The sequence below is a fragment of the Chiloscyllium plagiosum genome, unplaced genomic scaffold (genome assembly GCF_037043375.1).
Source record: "Chiloscyllium plagiosum isolate Xiang-an unplaced genomic scaffold, Cpla_swu_hap1 HiC_scaffold_7, whole genome shotgun sequence".
Lineage (NCBI taxonomy): Eukaryota > Metazoa > Chordata > Chondrichthyes > Orectolobiformes > Hemiscylliidae > Chiloscyllium > Chiloscyllium plagiosum.
In genome coordinates, this window is record NW_028270145.1 from 111,284,904 (window position 1) to 111,302,169 (window position 17,266).

General features: G+C 42.3%; 1 protein-coding gene across 1 annotated transcript; it reads left to right on the forward strand.

Moving 5' to 3' along the window:
* Nucleotides 1-7,164: 7,164 nt before the first annotated feature.
* On the forward strand, nt 7,165-13,437 carry LOC122551815 (tubulin alpha-3 chain-like). Its single transcript, XM_087988628.1, has 4 exons — nt 7,165-7,185; nt 9,950-10,172; nt 10,819-10,967; nt 12,469-13,437. The coding sequence occupies exons 1-4, from the start codon at nt 7,165-7,167 to the stop codon at nt 13,435-13,437; spliced, it is 1,362 nt and encodes a 453-aa protein (XP_087844754.1).
* Nucleotides 13,438-17,266: the final 3,829 nt, after the last annotated feature.

Below are 17,266 nucleotides of genomic sequence, written 5' to 3' on the forward strand. Positions count from 1 at the left end.
GAGGCAGGCGAAAGTGAGGACTGCAGATTCTGGAGATCAGAGTCAAGAGTGATGCTGGAAAAGCAGAGCAGATCAGGCAGTACCCGAGGAGCAGGAGAATCGACGTTTCAGGCATAAGCCCTCCATCAGGAATGAGACTTGTGGGTTGGGGGGGCTGAATGATAAATGTGAGGGAATGGGGCTGGGGGAGAAGGTAGCTAAGAATTCGATAGGTAGGTGATCCACCTATCACATTCTCAGCTACCTCAACTTTGGGAGGCAGGCTTGGTGAACAACCTTGTCAAGAATGAGATTGCAAAGCCCCAGTTGTGTTCCTTGGCCAATCCCCACATCATTCTAAAAGTGGGCAGTCGTACAATGCCTGGGATTGAGTGCATCATGACCTCCCAATCCTCTACTCAATGCACTGAACCAATAAAGGCAAACGTACCAAATGCCTTCTTCACTACCCAGTCCACCTGCCACCCTACTCCTTGTTTTCTGTCCCAGTCAAGATCAGGAAGACAATGCAGTGGCTCATGAGTGAACAGGCATTTTGGGGGAGAGGATTGGAAAGGAGAGTGTAGCTGATTAATCTGCTGGCATAGATGGGATGATTTGAATTGGATGGAGTGTGTGTGTGGATGAGAAAGTAGGCAAGAAAGGGCAGGGAAGCTGCTAATAAATTTCAACGAGCTGTTCACAGTCAACACAAAAGGTAGCTATCAGTGTATTCAAGGTGAGTTCAAGCTGAGAATGGTGTCAGGAGGACAAGAAGTAATGTTGAGTTGAATAGGGTTGGGTGGAGCAGAATATCCAAAAAGAGACGAGGAAACGTATTATGGCTGATAGACAGGAATAGGAGGAGACAGAGGAGAAGGAGCCAAGAGGCAAAAGAAAGGGATATAGAAATAATGAACATGGGTTTGGTGTGATAGTCAGAATATACAGAGTGGAAACAGGAAATTCAGTTTGTGTTGGCACTGCAGAGATCAGTACAGATGTATCATTAACAGCATCTTTCCCCTTAGTCTTAACTGCAGGAATTGTTACAGTGGTATATTCTGCTCCGTTAATACTAATTAACTGTCAGCTCACAGGTACATACCTTCACTGGACCAGCAACTCACCAGACACAAAATCACTCCACAAAGCAACTCAGAAACAAAGTTTAAGTTGTCCATTATGTTCAGTGTCTTCTTGTTAATGATTTGGTTGAGGGATTAAAATGTAATTTCCACATTTGCTGATGATACGGAATCAGGTGAGTTTGAGAGTGGTTATGAGAATGTAAAAGGCTTCAAGGCAATTTAGACAAACTGAGTAAAATGGCAAAAGCATGGCAGATGCATCCGATTGATAAGTATGAAATTTTCCATTTGGTCAGAAAAACAGAATAGCAAAGTATTTAAATGGTGATAGATTGAGAAATGTTGATATACAAAGGGACCTGGGTGTCCTGGTACACCAGTCACTTGAAAGCAAGCATGCAGATGCAGCAAGCAGTTTGAATGAAAATGGTATGTTGCCCTTTGTTGTGAGAGGGTTTGACACAGGAGGAATGAAGTCTTAATGCAGCTGTGCTGGGCCCTCGTGAGCTCACACATGGAGTATTGTGTGCAGATTTGATCACCTTATCTAAGATATACTTGCCATAAATGCAGCTGTACAAGGCACTAGTGAGACCACAACGGGAGATAATTGCACACAGTTTTAGTCTCTCTACTTGAGAATGGATGTTGTGTTGGAGGTAGTTGAGAGGAAGTTCACTAGATTAATTCTAGAGATGAGGGGTTTGTCTTACTGAGTAGTTTAGGCCAATACTCTCTGGAATTTAGAAAGATGAGACAAGATCTAATTGAGGCAAATAAGGGCTAAAGGGAATTGACAAAGTAGACATAGAATGTTCCTTATATGGGACAATCTAGAATGAGAGGTCATAGTCTTAGATTTAAAACAGAGATAAAAAATATTTCTCTCAAAAGGTTGTGAATCTGTGGAATTCACTACCTCAGAGTGCAGTGAAAGCTGGGACATTGAGTAAATTGAAGGAGGAAATTGATTTTTAATTAATAATGCATTGAAGAGTGGGCAAGAAAATGGAGTTGAGGCCAAGATTAGACCAGCCATGGTCATTTCAAATAGTGGAGAAAGCTCGAGGGGCTGAATTGCTTAGTCCTGCTTCTAGACCTTATGTTCTGAAGAGAATGCAGCAATGGTTTACCAAGCTGATTCTTGAGCTGGCACGAAGATTTGTCGTGAAGAGAGATTGGGTCAAATGGACCTATATTCACTGGAGTTTAGAAAAACGAGACAGGATCTTATTGAAATGCATAAAACTCTGACAAGGTTGGACAGACTGGATGATATTATCTCTGGTCAAGGATGAAGATCCAGATCCAAGGGGTCGCAGTGTTAGGATAAATGGTAAACCATTTCGGATTGCGATTAGAAATGTCTTCACACGGACAATGGTGATCTTGTGGAATTCTGTACCACAGAAGGCTGTGGAGGCCAAGTCATTGGACAGTCAAAACAGATGAATTGATAGATTGATTAATAACTAGGGGCTAAAGGGATCAAGGGATATGGGGAGAAAGTGAGAATATGACTTTAAGAGAGGATCATCCATGGTCTTGTTGAATGGCAGACCTTGATGACTGAATAGCCTATTCCTGCTCTTGTTTTCTGTGTTCTTTTTATAGAGAACATATTTTCAGAGTAAGGGGTTGTCTATTTAACACAGATGAGGAGAATTTTCTTCTCTAGGGTAGTGAATCTGTGGAATTCTTTACTACTGAGGACTGTCCGGGCTCAGTCATTAAGCAAATTCAAATAGTAGACTTGATGCCTGACCTAAATTTTGTATACCTCATGGTCTCTCTGGCAGTAAATACCAATGGTTTATTGCATAAAAGTATTAACGGCTGAATATTTGTCAACTCTTTATGACAACCCTGTAAGTATATGTGAGGCATGCTAGAAGAAATCATTTTTATTATTGCTTTCCGCCAGTATCATTTTGGATTGCTAAAATAATATATTTTTATATTCAAAATCTTGGTTTAACAATAAATCATATTTATTGAAACCTTATTTTTAACATTACAGACTGGAGTTGCCCTCATACAATCCTTACAATGATGTAAGTTTGCTTGCTGAGCTGGAAGGTTCGTTTTCAGACATACCGTCACCATACCAGATAACTTCATCAGTGAGCCTCCGGATGAAGCACTGGTGTTATGGCCTACTTTCTATTTATGCGTTTAGGTTTCCTTGGGTTGGCGGTGTTATTCCTGCAGCGGTGTTATTTTCTGTGGTGATGTCATTTCCTGTTCTTTTTCTCAGAGGGTGATAAATGGGGTCCAAGCCGATGTGTTTGTTAATAATTCCGTTTAGAATGCCATGCTTCTAGGAATTCTTGTGAGTATCTCTGTTTGACTTGTCGTAGGATGGATGTGTTGTCCCAGTCAAAGTGGTGTCCTTCTTCATCTGTAAGGATACTAGTGATAGTGGGCGAACTCACACAAAATAACAACACAGACAACCTAGAAGCATGGATAAAAAAACTTATCTGACCCACCCTTAACAGACACTGAAAAAGCCGTCTTAGTAAGAGGATTAAATTACAACAGGAAATATTTCTTAGCAGTATTAGAAACAACACTGAAAGACAATAAACTCACAGATGAAACCCAACAAACCATCAGACAGACAGTTACACCAACATTAAGCAGGATAAAGGAAGGACACACACTCAATACACAAGAAAGGAAAGCACTGGGAGAACTCAAAAAAAGAGATAAAAACATTGTTATCCTACCTACAGACAAAGGACGCTTGACAGTCATTTTAAACTGATAGACTATGTTGAGAAAGTGAACGCACTGCTTGCAGATACCGACACTTACCAACAGGTGGCAGTAGACTCAACCCTACAACTAGAAAATCGAATCACTGCCCTACTCAAAACACTTAAGAAATCTGGAGAATTAGACAAGACAGACTTCCAAAAAATGAAACCAGATGGATCCAACACACCATGCTTCTAGGATTACCCAAAATTCACAAACCAGGATCACCCCTCAGACCCATAGTCTCGCTACCTGGAACGCTAACATACAGATTAGCCAAGGAGCTACACCAAAGACTAAAACACTTAGTAGAAGACTCACACTACTCCATTCACTCCACCCAAGAATTCCTGACGCCATCAAAGACACTAAGATAGAAGAGGATGAAATATTGGTCTCCTTTGATGTAACAGCCCTGTTCACATCCATCAATATCAACCTGGCCAAGGAAACACTGACTACACTATTAGAAGACCCAAAGACAAATACACCAAACACCACAAACTTCATCAGTAAGGACAACATCGTCAAGCTAGTGGACATATGCCTTACCACTCACTTCACCTTCAACAACAAAATCTACAGACAAACCAACAGGACACCCATGGGATCTCTGATATCAGGGTTCTTAGCAGAGGCTGTAATGCAGAGACATGAACAAACAGCTCTGCCAACCATCCAACCCAAACTTTGGGTCCGCTACATGGATGACCAAGAAGCAAATTAGAGGAAACCTTCAAGACCATCAATAATATCCTTACTGGCATAAAATTCACTAAAGGGGAGGAAAACAACAACAAACTGCCATTCCTAGATGTCAAAGTAGAGCAAACAGCCAATGGGGAACTTCAAACCAGAGTCTACAGGAAAACAACACATACGGACCAAATACTGAACTACAGAAGCAATCATCCCAACACCTACAAACGAAGCTGCATTAGAACATTATTTCAATGAGCTACCACTCACTGCAGCACAGAGGAATTATGAAGAGCAGAGGAAAATCACTTATACAGTGTATTCAAAAAGAATGGATACCCAATGAACACAGTCCACTGATTTCTCAGCAACAAACCCAAACAAATAGACAAAACATGTCCAGAAATCCAAGCCACCCTCCCCTACATCAGACATCTCAGAAATGACTGCCAGGCTACTCAGACCTCTTGGCATCATGGTAGCCCACAAACCCACCAACACACTAAAACAGCAGCTAATGAACTTAAAAGACCATATCCAGACAACAAGCAAAACGAACGTCATTTACAAAATACGTTGCAGGAACTGTAACAAACATTACATTGGACAAACAGGCAAAAACCTAGCCACCAGGATACATGAACATCAACTAGCCACAAAAAGATATAACCTACTATCACTACTATCCTTACACACAGATGGAAGGACACCACTTCGATTGGGACAACACATCCATCCTAGGACAAGCCAAACAGAGACAGATATGAGAATTCCTAGAAGCATGGCATTCCAAACAGAACTGTATCAACAAACACCTTGACTTGGACCCCATTTACCACCCCTTGAGAAAAAGAACAGGAAATGACATCACCACAGAAAATGACACCACCAACCCAAGGAAACCTAAACACATAAATAGAAAGCGGGTCATAACACTAGCGCTTCACCGGAGCTCACTGATGATGTTACCTAGTATAGTGACGAAATGTCTGAAAACGAACTTTCCAGCTCACTGAGTAAACTTACGTCCAGAATCGCAACCTGAGCTACAAATCTTCTCAAAACCCGCTAATCCCTACAGTGTAGAAACAGGCCATTTACTCCATCAAGTCACACTGACCCTCCAAAGAGCATCCCACCTGACCCACATTCCTACCCTATCACTGTAACACCACATTTCCCACCTAGCCTGCACATCCCTGAACACCATGGAGCAATGTATCGTGGCCAATCCACTTAACCTGGACTGTGGGAGGAAAGCTGAGCACCCAAAGAAAACACGTGCAGACATGGCAAATGTGCAAACTCCACACAGACAGTTGCCCGAGGGTGAAACTGAACCCTGGTCCCTGGCGCTGTGAGGCAGCAGTGCTAACCTTTGTGCTGCTGTGTATCAGAAGAGAAATTCTTCAGCCCTTTATAGAATTTTCTGCTTGATTACAGTATTGATTTTGTAAATTACTTATCCAGAAAGATCATGAGATGCAGGAGCAGGTCTGTTCCACTATTCAGTGAGTTTAAGGCTGATTTGATAATTTTCAACTCTACTTTCCTGCCTTATCCCCATAATCTGAGATTCCCGTATTGATTACAAATCTGTTTATCTCACCCTTATATATACTTAATAAGTCAGTCTTGACAGATCTCTGAAGTAAATAATGCCACATTCACTACCTTCTGAGAGAAGAAATTCCTCATCATCTCTTCCTTAAATGGACAGCCTCTTATTCTGAGATTATGTCCTCTGGTCCTAGGCTCTCCCATAAAGTGAAATAGCCTCTCTACATCTACTATTGCAAGACTCCTAAGAATCTTGAGGCAACAGTGAGGACTGCAGATGCTGGAAACCAGAGTTTAGATCAGTGTGGTGCTGGAAAAGCACAGCAGGTCAGGCAGCATCCGAGGAGCAGAAAATCTGATTTCCAGCACCATTCTGATCTAAACTCCTAAGAATCTTGAACCTTTCAGTAAGATCTCCTCTCATTCTTCTTAACTCGAATGAGTACAGACCCAATCAGCTCAACTGTCCCTCACAAGAAAATTCTTCCACATCTGGAATGAACTTAGTGAACCTTCTCTGAACTGCCTTCAATTTCAGAATATCTTTCCTTCGATAACGGAACTAAGACTGCTGAAAGTAAGCATGCAGGTGCAGCAGGCAGCGTGGAAGGCAAATAGTATATTGGTATTCACAGCAAGACAATTTGCATACAGAAGCACAGATTTTGCTGCAATTGTACAATGCCTTGGTGAGACCATACCTGGAGCAATTCTTGCAGTTATGGTCTCCTTATGCAAGGAAGGCAGTTCTGACTATGAAGTGAGTGTAACAAAGGTTTGCCAATCTGATTCCTACAATGACAGGACTGATGTATGAAGACAGACTGGATTGATTGGGACTATATTCACAGGAGTGTAGAAGAATGAGGAGGGTCTCATAGAAACGTATAAAATTCTAACAGGAACTGGACAGGGTAAACATAGGAAGATTGTTCCTGATGACTGGGGAGTCCAGACCCAGGGGTCACCGATGCTGCTTGACCTGCTGTGCTTTTCCAGCACCACTCTAATCCAGGCTCTAGTTTCCAGCATCTGCAGTCCTTGTTTTTACTTAAGTATATGGGGAGATGAGATGAAGTTTTTTTTATCAGAAGTTGATGACCCTGTGGAATTCTCTGCCAAAGAAAGTCGTTGTGGCCAAAATAGTGAATGCTTTCAAGAAGGAGTTAGATATAGTTTATAGGCAGCATGTGGCACAGTGGTTAGCACTGCTGCCTCACAGTGCTAGAGACCTGGGTTCAATTCCCGCCTCAGGCGACTGACTGTGTGGAGTTTGCACATTCTCCCCAAGTCTGCGTGGGTTTCCTCCGGGTGCTCCGGTTTCCTCCCACAGTCCAAAGATGTGCAGGTCAGGTCAATTGGCCATCCTAAATTGCCTGTAGTGTTAGGTTAGGTGTAAATGTAGGGGTATGGGTGGGTTGCGCTTTGGCGGGTCGGTGTGGATTTGTTGGGCCTAAGGGCCTGTTTCCACACTGTAAGTAATCTAATCTAATCATATAGTTCATAGAGCTGAAGGGATCAAAGCGTACGGGGCGAAAAAAAGAATAGGAGATTGAGTTGGATGATTAGCCATGATCATATAGATTGATGGAGCAGGCTTAGAACATAGAACATAGAAGAATACAGCGCAGCACAGGCCCTTTGGCTCTCGATGTTGCACCGATCCAAGCCCACCTAACCTACACTAGCCCACTATCCTCCATATGCCTATCCAATGCCCGCTTAAATGCCCATAAAGAGGGAGAGTCCACCACTGCTACTGGCAGGGCATTCCATGAACTCATGACTCGCTGAGTAAAGAACCTACCCCTAACATCTGTCCTATACCTACCACCCCTTAATTTAAAGCTATGCCCCCTCGTAATAGCTGACTCCATACGTGGAAAAAGGTTCTCACGGTCAACCCTATCTAAACCCCTAATCATCTTGTACACCTCTATCAAGTCACCCCTAAACCTTCTTTTCTCCAATGAAAACAACCCCAAGTGCCTCAGCCTTACCTCATACGATCTTCCTACCATACCAGGCAACATCCTGGTAAACCTCCTCTGCACCCGTTCCAGTGCCTCCACATCCTTCCTATAAAGGCTAGAAGGGACCAATGCCCTATTTTCTAGATTTGGAGATGCCGGTGTTGGACTGGGGTGGACAAAGTTAAAAATCACACAACACCAGGTTATAGTCCAACAGGTTTAATTGGAAGCACTAGCTTTCACACATACGCACACACTTCTACACACACACATGCAGCCTCTCACAGACCTATACCCATTTATACTCACACTCACACACATGCACTCACTCTCTGACAGACATTTATAAACCCCCACCACACACACACACACACACACACACGTTTATGGAATGAGTTTGTACTTGCAGAGTTACATTTTACTTCACTCAAAAACTGCATGAATCCATGTAAGATTCTGTAAATTCATTTTTTTAGATTAGCATCAGTCTAAACATTGTGGCACAGACAGTATCACACAGGGGAGCTCACACCTTCATTACATTATCTGGGCTGACAGACACCAATTGTTAAAGTTCACTTGAAAATGTAACTTCTAAAAAAAAGGTTTGCAATTTACATCTGAAAGAATTGAAACCAACGTGGTCATTCTAACAGATGAGTCAAGGTCAACCAAGGTCTTTTTCAATATATAATTTCAGTTACATCACACTGTAAACTTTTGCTATAAATTCTGTGTCTTACAATCTTATACTTCTCAACCACCTAATGAAGGAGCAGCGCTCCGAAAGCTAGTACAGTAGCGCCTCGACATACGAACGACCCCGTTCTCGAACAAATCGGTTTACGAACAGGACTGTACGTAAACTTTTGCTTCAACGTACGTACAAAATTCAAGGCACGAACGAAGGCGAACATTTTAAATGACAACGGGATGTCCCATTTTCGGAAAATTCTGCAACAAAGCAAAAAAACAAGTTTCTCTGGATCATTTTCTAGTGGCATCACCAACCTCCAAGAGACAAAAAAGAGAAAAGACTCCGGAAATATCCGAACAATGGGAAAATTGATTCAGTTCGCAAACTTTTCGGTTTGCAAACCGGGTCCCGGAACATATTAAGTTCGTAAGTTGAGGCGCTACTGTACTTCCAATTAAACCTGTTGGACTATAACCTGATGTTGTGTGATTTTTAACTTTGTACACCTATTTTCTAGGCTTTTAAGACTGTTCACGGTATTGCCAGTGTAGTCTAATGAGCTTTTCTTATAGTTTTAACAAAACTTCCCTATTTTTATCGTCCATTTTCTTTGAAATAAAGGCCAACAGTACGTTTTGCTTTCCCATTACCACTGAAACTGGATGATAGCTTTTTAAAAATTCATTCACAGGATGAGAGCGTCGCTGACTAGGCGAGAACTTATTGCCCATCTCCAATTGCCCAGAGGGCAGTGAAGAGTCAGTCACATTGCTGTGGGTCTGGAGTCACGTAGGCCAGATCAATTAGGACAGCAGTTCACTTCCCTGAGGGACACTAGTGAAACTGTGGGTTTTTCCGACAATCAACAATAGTTTCATGGTCATCATTAGACTTTTAATTCCAGATTCTTTTATTGAATTCAAATTCCGCCATCTGCAATGGTGGGTCTCAAATCTGGGTCACCAGAGCATTACCTGGGTCTCCGGATTAATAGTCTAGCGAAACGTCAGACTTGCTGTCCACCATTATTAGTCTGAGTGGTGAACTACCTTAACATTTTTCTTACATTACATAATCAAAATGTTTTTGGATTATAAATTTCATTTAATTAATTAGGATTACTGTGATTTGTGCTTTGACTTAACCTGATCCACCGTGTACTGATATTTGCACTTCTTGTTCCATAGCGTGAATGTATTTCCATCCACATTGGCCAGGCTGGTGTCCAGATAGGCAATGCCTGCTGGGAGCTGTACTGTTTAGAACACGGTATCCAGCCCGATGGGCAGATGCCTAGGGACTGGACTTATGGAGCTGCAGATAACTCCTACACTACTTTCTTCAGTGAGACAGGTGTTGGAAAACTTGTCCCACGAGCTCTGTTTATTGACTTAGAGCCAACCGTGATTGGTAAGTCTAATGAAAACTGATTCTTGATGATGATTTTAATGTCAAGCCTTTATTTCTTTTCCTAAACATTGAGTGGCAGAACGATTTAGAACACTAATCCAAAATACTTGGGTCACAGATGATCCATATATAGCAGATCAAGAGATAGCGCCACGACAAAATGTCTGTTCAGGATTGTGTACACAAAGCACACATTCAAAACATTATAAAATGATTGAAACATACTAGCACTGGAGAAAGCTATTAACTTGAACAGACTAGACTTGAATTCCCTCAAGTGTAAGCGTTCGTCCTACCCAATAATATTTAAAATTTCTGACCCAGAAATTTGGGTGATCATCAGGTTGACTGATAAGGTGAAAGTTCTGTGCTTAATGATAGCTATGGAAATGCTTGAATTTTAGAGCTTCCATTTCCTTCCACTTTTACTGTCATAGTCAGAGAGTCATAGAGATGTACACCATGGAAACAGACCCTTCGGACCAACGCGTCCATGCCGACCAGATATCCCAACCCAACCTAGTCCCACCTCCCAGCACCCAGCCCATATCCCTCCAGACCCTTCCTTTCAGTTCAGCTTTTTGATGGGCAGAAAAGCCAAACAAAGATAAACTGGATCCTGAAAAATTATTACTCTTCACTCTAGATGAGATACGTACTGGTACCTATCGGCAGCTATTCCACCCTGAGCAGCTCATCACTGGCAAGGAAGATGCTGCCAACAATTATGCTCGTGGGCACTACACCATCGGCAGAGAGATCGTTGATCTGGCGCTGGACAGAATACGCAAACTGGTAAGGGGTTTTCTTCATTCATTCATTTTGTGAGATGTGGACGTCGCTGGCTGGGCCAGTATTTATTGCCCATCCCTAGTTGCCCCTTGAGAAGATGGTGGTGAGCAGCCTTCTTGAACCACTGCATTCTACCTGCTGTGGGTTGACCCACAATGCCATTAGAGAAGGAACTTCAGGATTTTGAGCCAGCAACACTGAAGGCACGGTGATGTGTTTCCAAGTCAGGATGGTGAGTGGCTTGGAGGAGAACCTGAAGGTGATGATCTTCCCTTATATCTGCTGTCCTTGTCCTTCTAGATGGAAAGTGGCCGTGGATTTGGAAGCTACTGTCTGAGGATCTTTGGTGAATTGACTATGTTTAATGCAATGCCAGAGGCTCAAGTTCAATATCACTAAATGCATTAAAGATATGGGCTTAAGAGTGTTCCTCCTCTGCCCCCCGCACTCCTCGGTGAATTCTCAGTCATACCTAGGAAGGGGAGAAGAAAGGACAGGTGAAGAACCTCTTTAGGAAACAGGGAAAGAAGGTCATCATGCAACCCATGGTATTGTCATGGACTTCATATTGACTCCTTATTTCTTGCAGTGGTATCTTAGGTTTCTCAGTCAGGAGCAACATGGAAGAAAGCAAGAGAATGGAGATGTTTGTTAAACATTTTCAGTGCAAAAGTGAGATATTGTTACATTGTGGTAAAGGTTCAACTAAGTAAATTGCTCCTTTTTTTTGCTAAAGGATTTATTGCTATCAGTCACAACTCTGGAGGTTGGTCTTCACTTTTGGCCACAGGGAACTAATAACTGAAAGAAATAAATCCTTGATGGCTGTTATGAGAATAAAGAGCCTAACATGTCCAGAGCACTTTCATGACCTCAGGAAATTCCAATTTATTAACAGCTGATGACATAATGTTAGAAGAACAGAGAGCAGAAGTAGGCTGTTCAGCCCATTGGGCCTGCTGCACCATTCACTAAGATTATCGCTCACTCTGGTTGTAGCCTTCAAACCACTTTGCTACCTACGCCCTCCCCATAACTCAGCTTTTAATATATTCAGCAACCCAGCCAAATTCCTCCTCATTTCTGTTTTAGCTTTTAGAGATGAAATTTCAGTTTTATCCTTTGATGTCTAGAATGGAACAAAAATAACTATTTTTTTTAAAGATTATCTGGATATTGTTTCATTGCTGTTTCTTGTAGCTTGCTGTACTGAAATTGGTTGTAATGTTTCCAATATTGCAACAGTTTCTAATGTTCAAAGTTGTTTAATTGTTTGAAAGGTGCTTCAGAAAGCTCTGAGGTCATAAAAGGTACTACATAAATGTATAGTATTTTTTCTTTTCCAAAAATGTCCATTGACTTCTCTCCATTACTTCCTTCTTTAAGAACATTTCCCACCAGAAGAAATTAACAAGAATTTTGCCTGTACACTCACCATTGCTGTATTTTGAATCTCAATGTAAGTTAATCTAGGTTAATCTAGCATATATCCAATTTCTTGCAGGCTGATGATTGCACTGGACTCCAGGGTTTCCTCTTGTTCCACAGCTTTGGTGGAGGCACCGGTTCTGGTTTCACTTCCCTTTTGATGCAGTGTCTTACCGTTGACTATGGCAAAAAAACCAAGTTTGAATTTACCATCTATCCAGCTCCTCAGATTTCAACAGCTGTGGTTGAACCCTACAATGCCATCCTCACAACACACACCACCCTTGAACATTCAGACTGTTGCTTCATCGCAGACAATGAAGCCCTTTACGACATCTGCCGCAGAAATTTGGATGTTGAACGTCCGACCTACACCAACCTGAACCGGCTGCTTGCTCAGGTTGTGTCCTGTATTACATGCTCCCTTCGCTTTGAAGGTGCTTTGAATGTTGACCTTGTAGAATTTCAGACCAACTTGGTTCCATATCCACGTATCCATTTTCCTCTGATTGCCTATGCGCCTGTCATCTCTGCTGAGAAGGCTTACCATGAGCAACTCTCTGTGGCCCAGCTCACCAACGCTTGTTTTGAGCCAGCGAACCAGATGGTCAAATGTGACCCTCGCAATGGCAAGTACATGGCTGTAAGTATGCTGTATCGAGGGGACGTGGTGCCAAAAGATGTCAATTCTGCAATTGCCTCCATCAAGACCAAACGGTCCATTAGATTTGTTGACTGGTGTCCAACGGGTTTCAAGGTTGGTATCAATTACCAGCCTCCAACTGTGGTGCCTGGTGGGGACTTGGCCAAGGTGCTGCGTGCCGTGTGTATGTTGAGTAACAGCACAGCTATCGCTGAAGCCTGGGCTCGTCTCAATCACAAGTTCGATCTGATGTACGCCAAACGCGCCTTTGTACATTGGTACGTGGGTGAGGGGATGGAAGAAGGGGAATTTTCAGAGGCCCGTGATGATTTGGCAGCCCTAGAGAAAGATTATGAAGAAGTTGGTATTGACAGTGCTGAACTTGACCGTGAGGAATATTAGAAGACCTAAAACTTCGTTCCAAGGGTTAATAAAGGATTAGCTTTTCCACTCTCTGGTTTTCTTTCACGTCTGTAACCACAGAAGCATTTACTACATTATTTACTTAAAAAAAAAGAGACTATTGTGGACTTGATTAAATGTTGTTATCTGGGACTCATGTTAGTTAAAATAGTGAGTGTAGCTGGCCATAGTAGTGCACTTTGTCCTAAAGCAGTACATATACTGAACAGTACAAGATTCTGAGTGTTATTGACAAGGTGAATGTGAAAAGAATGCTTCCTCATTGGGTAACTCCAGAACTGGAGGCACTGTTTTAAAATTAGGGATTACTGAGGAATGAGATGAGGAGACTCTTTTCTTCTTTCTCAGAGTGTTGTGTGACTTAGGGACTGACTACCTCAAACGATAATGAAGATGGGGTTACTCAATATTTGTAAGGTTGAAATTGATACATTCCTGCTGGGCGAAGGAATCAGGCATTTTTGGTATTCAGAATACAAACAGATGAGCATGATCTGGTGAAATGGCAGAGCAGGCTCAAGGGGCCAAATGATCTACTTTAGCTCCTGTTTCTTGCATTTTTACGTATAACTTGTCTCACTACAATCAGATTGGCACCCTGATCAATTTTGCTGGTGTCCTTCCGGCTATGCATTGGTCAGCTCTTGAGATTGTTGTGCAACACATCAGCCAAAAATTAAAACGTCAGTATGTTTAAACAAATAGCCCGTGGACTTCAGAAGAATCATTAAAGGCAATGTTGCAGAGTGTCCATTTCTGGTCCTCCTCCGGAAATGTCCAAATTTGGCCAGAGCAAACTTTGCTCTGATGCACCTTTCAGTTGATTCCCCGGTTGTCAGTCACACAGACTCCCATGTGAATGAATATCTCATCCCTGGGAATGACACTGCAGCCAGCAATCAGTGTCTTTAGAAGGAGGAGGTGGATGGGTGGACATCATAGAGTCATAGTCATAGAGATGTACAGCATGGAAACAGACCTTTTGGTTCAACCTGTCCACACCGACCAGATATCCCAACCCAATCTAGTCCCACCTGCCAGCACCCGGCCCATATCCCTCCGAACCGGAAGTGAAGAAAGTTAATAGGAGAAAAAAGGGGAAAAATATCTTGCTGTTTGTAATGTTTTTATCCAATAATAGCACTGGGAAGTAAATTAATTGCCCAGAGATTGGTCATTAACTGTACATGTGAATAAACAGTACGACTGGAAACTTAGTTTAAAATCAGATCAGAACAATAATCAGTTATTTCCTGATCCGCTGGGACCACGAATCTTCTATGATACCTTGTACAATCATGTAATGTTTTTTATTTTTGTAATAAAATCATGTTTGTATGAAACTATTCATTTTATTACTAATGTCTCAATCACTCATGAACAGTCCATACGCATTCATCGATTGAAGGACAATGCAAGAAAACATTCTGAGTTTTGGGTCTTACTGATAAAAGCCTTTAGACAAAGCCAAATTATTTCTTAAATATCATCCTGGTTTCCTTTTTCCTTGGTTACAGTCTGATCTGCTGTTACTTTCTGGCATTTTCTGTTTTGTTTTGAGTTGACTCAATAAAAACTTACATTTACATAGCACCTTTGGCAGGGAATATCTTCCAAATCTGCTTCACAGGAGAATTACCAAACAAAATACGAAATTTAGTAAAATTAAATATTAAAATGACATGTATATGAGCCACAGGAGATATTGATTTATTTATTGTCATATGTACTGAAGCAGAGTGAAAAGCTTTGTTTACGAGCAGTGCAGGCAAGGATGTACAGATCAGAACGATTTAAACATAGAACATAGAAGAATACAGCGCAGCACAGGCCCTTTGGCCCTCGATGTTGCGCCGATCCAAGCCCACCTAACCTACACTAGCCCACTATCCTCCATATGCCTATCCAATGCCCGTTTAAATGCCCATAAAGAGGGAGAGTCCACCACTGCTACTGGCAGGGCATTCCATGAACTCATGACTCGCTGAGTAAAGAATCTACCCCTAACATCTGTCCTATACCTACCACCCCTTAATTTAAAGCTATGCCCCCTCGTAATAGCTGATTCCATACGTGGAAAAAGGTTCTCATGGTCAACCCTATCTAAACCCCTAATCATCTTGTACACCTCTATCAAGTCACCCCTAAACCTTCTTTTCTCCAATGAAAACAGCCCCAAGTGCCTCAGCCTTTCCTCATACGATCTTAGACAGAGATATATCAAGACAGATGTTCAAATGTTTGATCAAAGAGCTATGATGTAGTGCAGCTGTTGTATGTGGAGCTGGTGAATGTCATGGTGACCACATCTGCAGCAAGTGTTCGCTGCTTGAGGAGCTTTGCCTATTAGTTGATGAGCTGGAGGCTGGGACACATCAGACAGTGGGAGACATACCTGGACACTGTTTCAGGAGGTATTCACACCCCTTAGTTTAATTATATCAAATTTGGTTCGTTGCCAGGAACAGGAGTGAGACTGAGAGGGGAGGAGATACGGGGATTCACAATTTGGCTATTGGTGGAGCCTCAGCCTTTGTCCAACAGGAAAGATTATTGCTCCCACTGTGGGGAGGAGATAATGCAGAGAAAATGACTGAATTGACCATGCACACGGGACACCATAGTTAAGGGAATAGATACTGTTATGTACAACAAAGACAGAGTTCTGAAGCAAATAAAAATTGCTGGACAAACTCAGCAGGTCTGATAGCATTTGTAGAGAGAAAGCAGAATCAACGTTTTGGGTCCAGTGACCCTTCAGAATTGAGTTCTGAAGGCTGTGTTATCTATCTGATGGTAGATTAAGGACATCTTAACTGGAGAGTCAATTGGAATGAGGGGGGAAGGATCCATATTTCATGGTTGCCCCGTAGGAACCAATGACATCGATAAGAGTCAAAAAAAGATTTTGCTGAGGGATTAGAGTCATAGCGATGTACTGCACGGAAACAAACACTTCAGTCCAACTTGTCCATGCCAACAAGAGATCCTAACCCAACCTAGTCTCATTTGCCAGCACTGAGCCAATATCCCTCTAAACCCTTCCTATTCATAAAACCATCCAGATACCTTTTAAATGCTGTAATTGTACCAGCCTCCACCACATCCTCTGGCAGCTCATTCCATACACGTACCACCCATCTGCATGAAAACATTACCCCTTAGGTCCCTTTTATATCTTTCCCCTCTCACCCTAAACCCATGTCCTCTAGTTTGGACTCCCCCACCCCCATGAAAAGACCTTCTCTGTTTATCCGATACATGCACCTCATGATTTTATAAACTTTGATAAAGATCACCCCTCCGCCTCCGACGCTCCAGGGAAAACAGCCCCAACCCGTTCAGCCTCTCCCTATAGCTCAAATCCTCCAACCCTGGCAACATCCTTGTAAATCTTTTCTGAACCCTTTCAAGTTTCACAACATCCAATAGGATGGAGACCAGAATTGCACACACTTTTCCAAAAGTGGCCTAACCAATGTCCCGTACAGCTGCAACATGACCTCCCAACTTCTGTACTCCATATTCTGACCAATAAAGGAAAGCATACCAAACACCTGCTTCACTATCCTATCTACCTGTGACTCCATTTTCAATGAGCTATGAACCTCCACTCTAAGGTCTCTTTGTTAAGCAACACTTCCCAGGACCTTACCATTCAGTGTATAAGTTGTGCTCTGATTTGCTTTCCCAAAATGCAGCACCTCGCATTTATCTGAATTAAACTTCATCTGTCACGCCACGGCCCATTGGCCTATCTGATCAAGATCCCGTTATACTGAGCCTTCTTCACTGTCCACTACACCTC

Coding starts and splice junctions, on each gene's coding strand:
- LOC122551815 (XM_087988628.1), top strand. CDS start 7,165: ATGAAGTTTTTTTTATCAGAA. Junction 7,186..9,949: donor TGAAGTTTTTTTTATCAGAA/GTTGATGACCCT, acceptor CTTGTTCCATAG/CGTGAATGTATTTCCATCCA. Junction 10,173..10,818: donor CTTAGAGCCAACCGTGATTG/GTAAGTCTAATG, acceptor TCTTCACTCTAG/ATGAGATACGTACTGGTACC.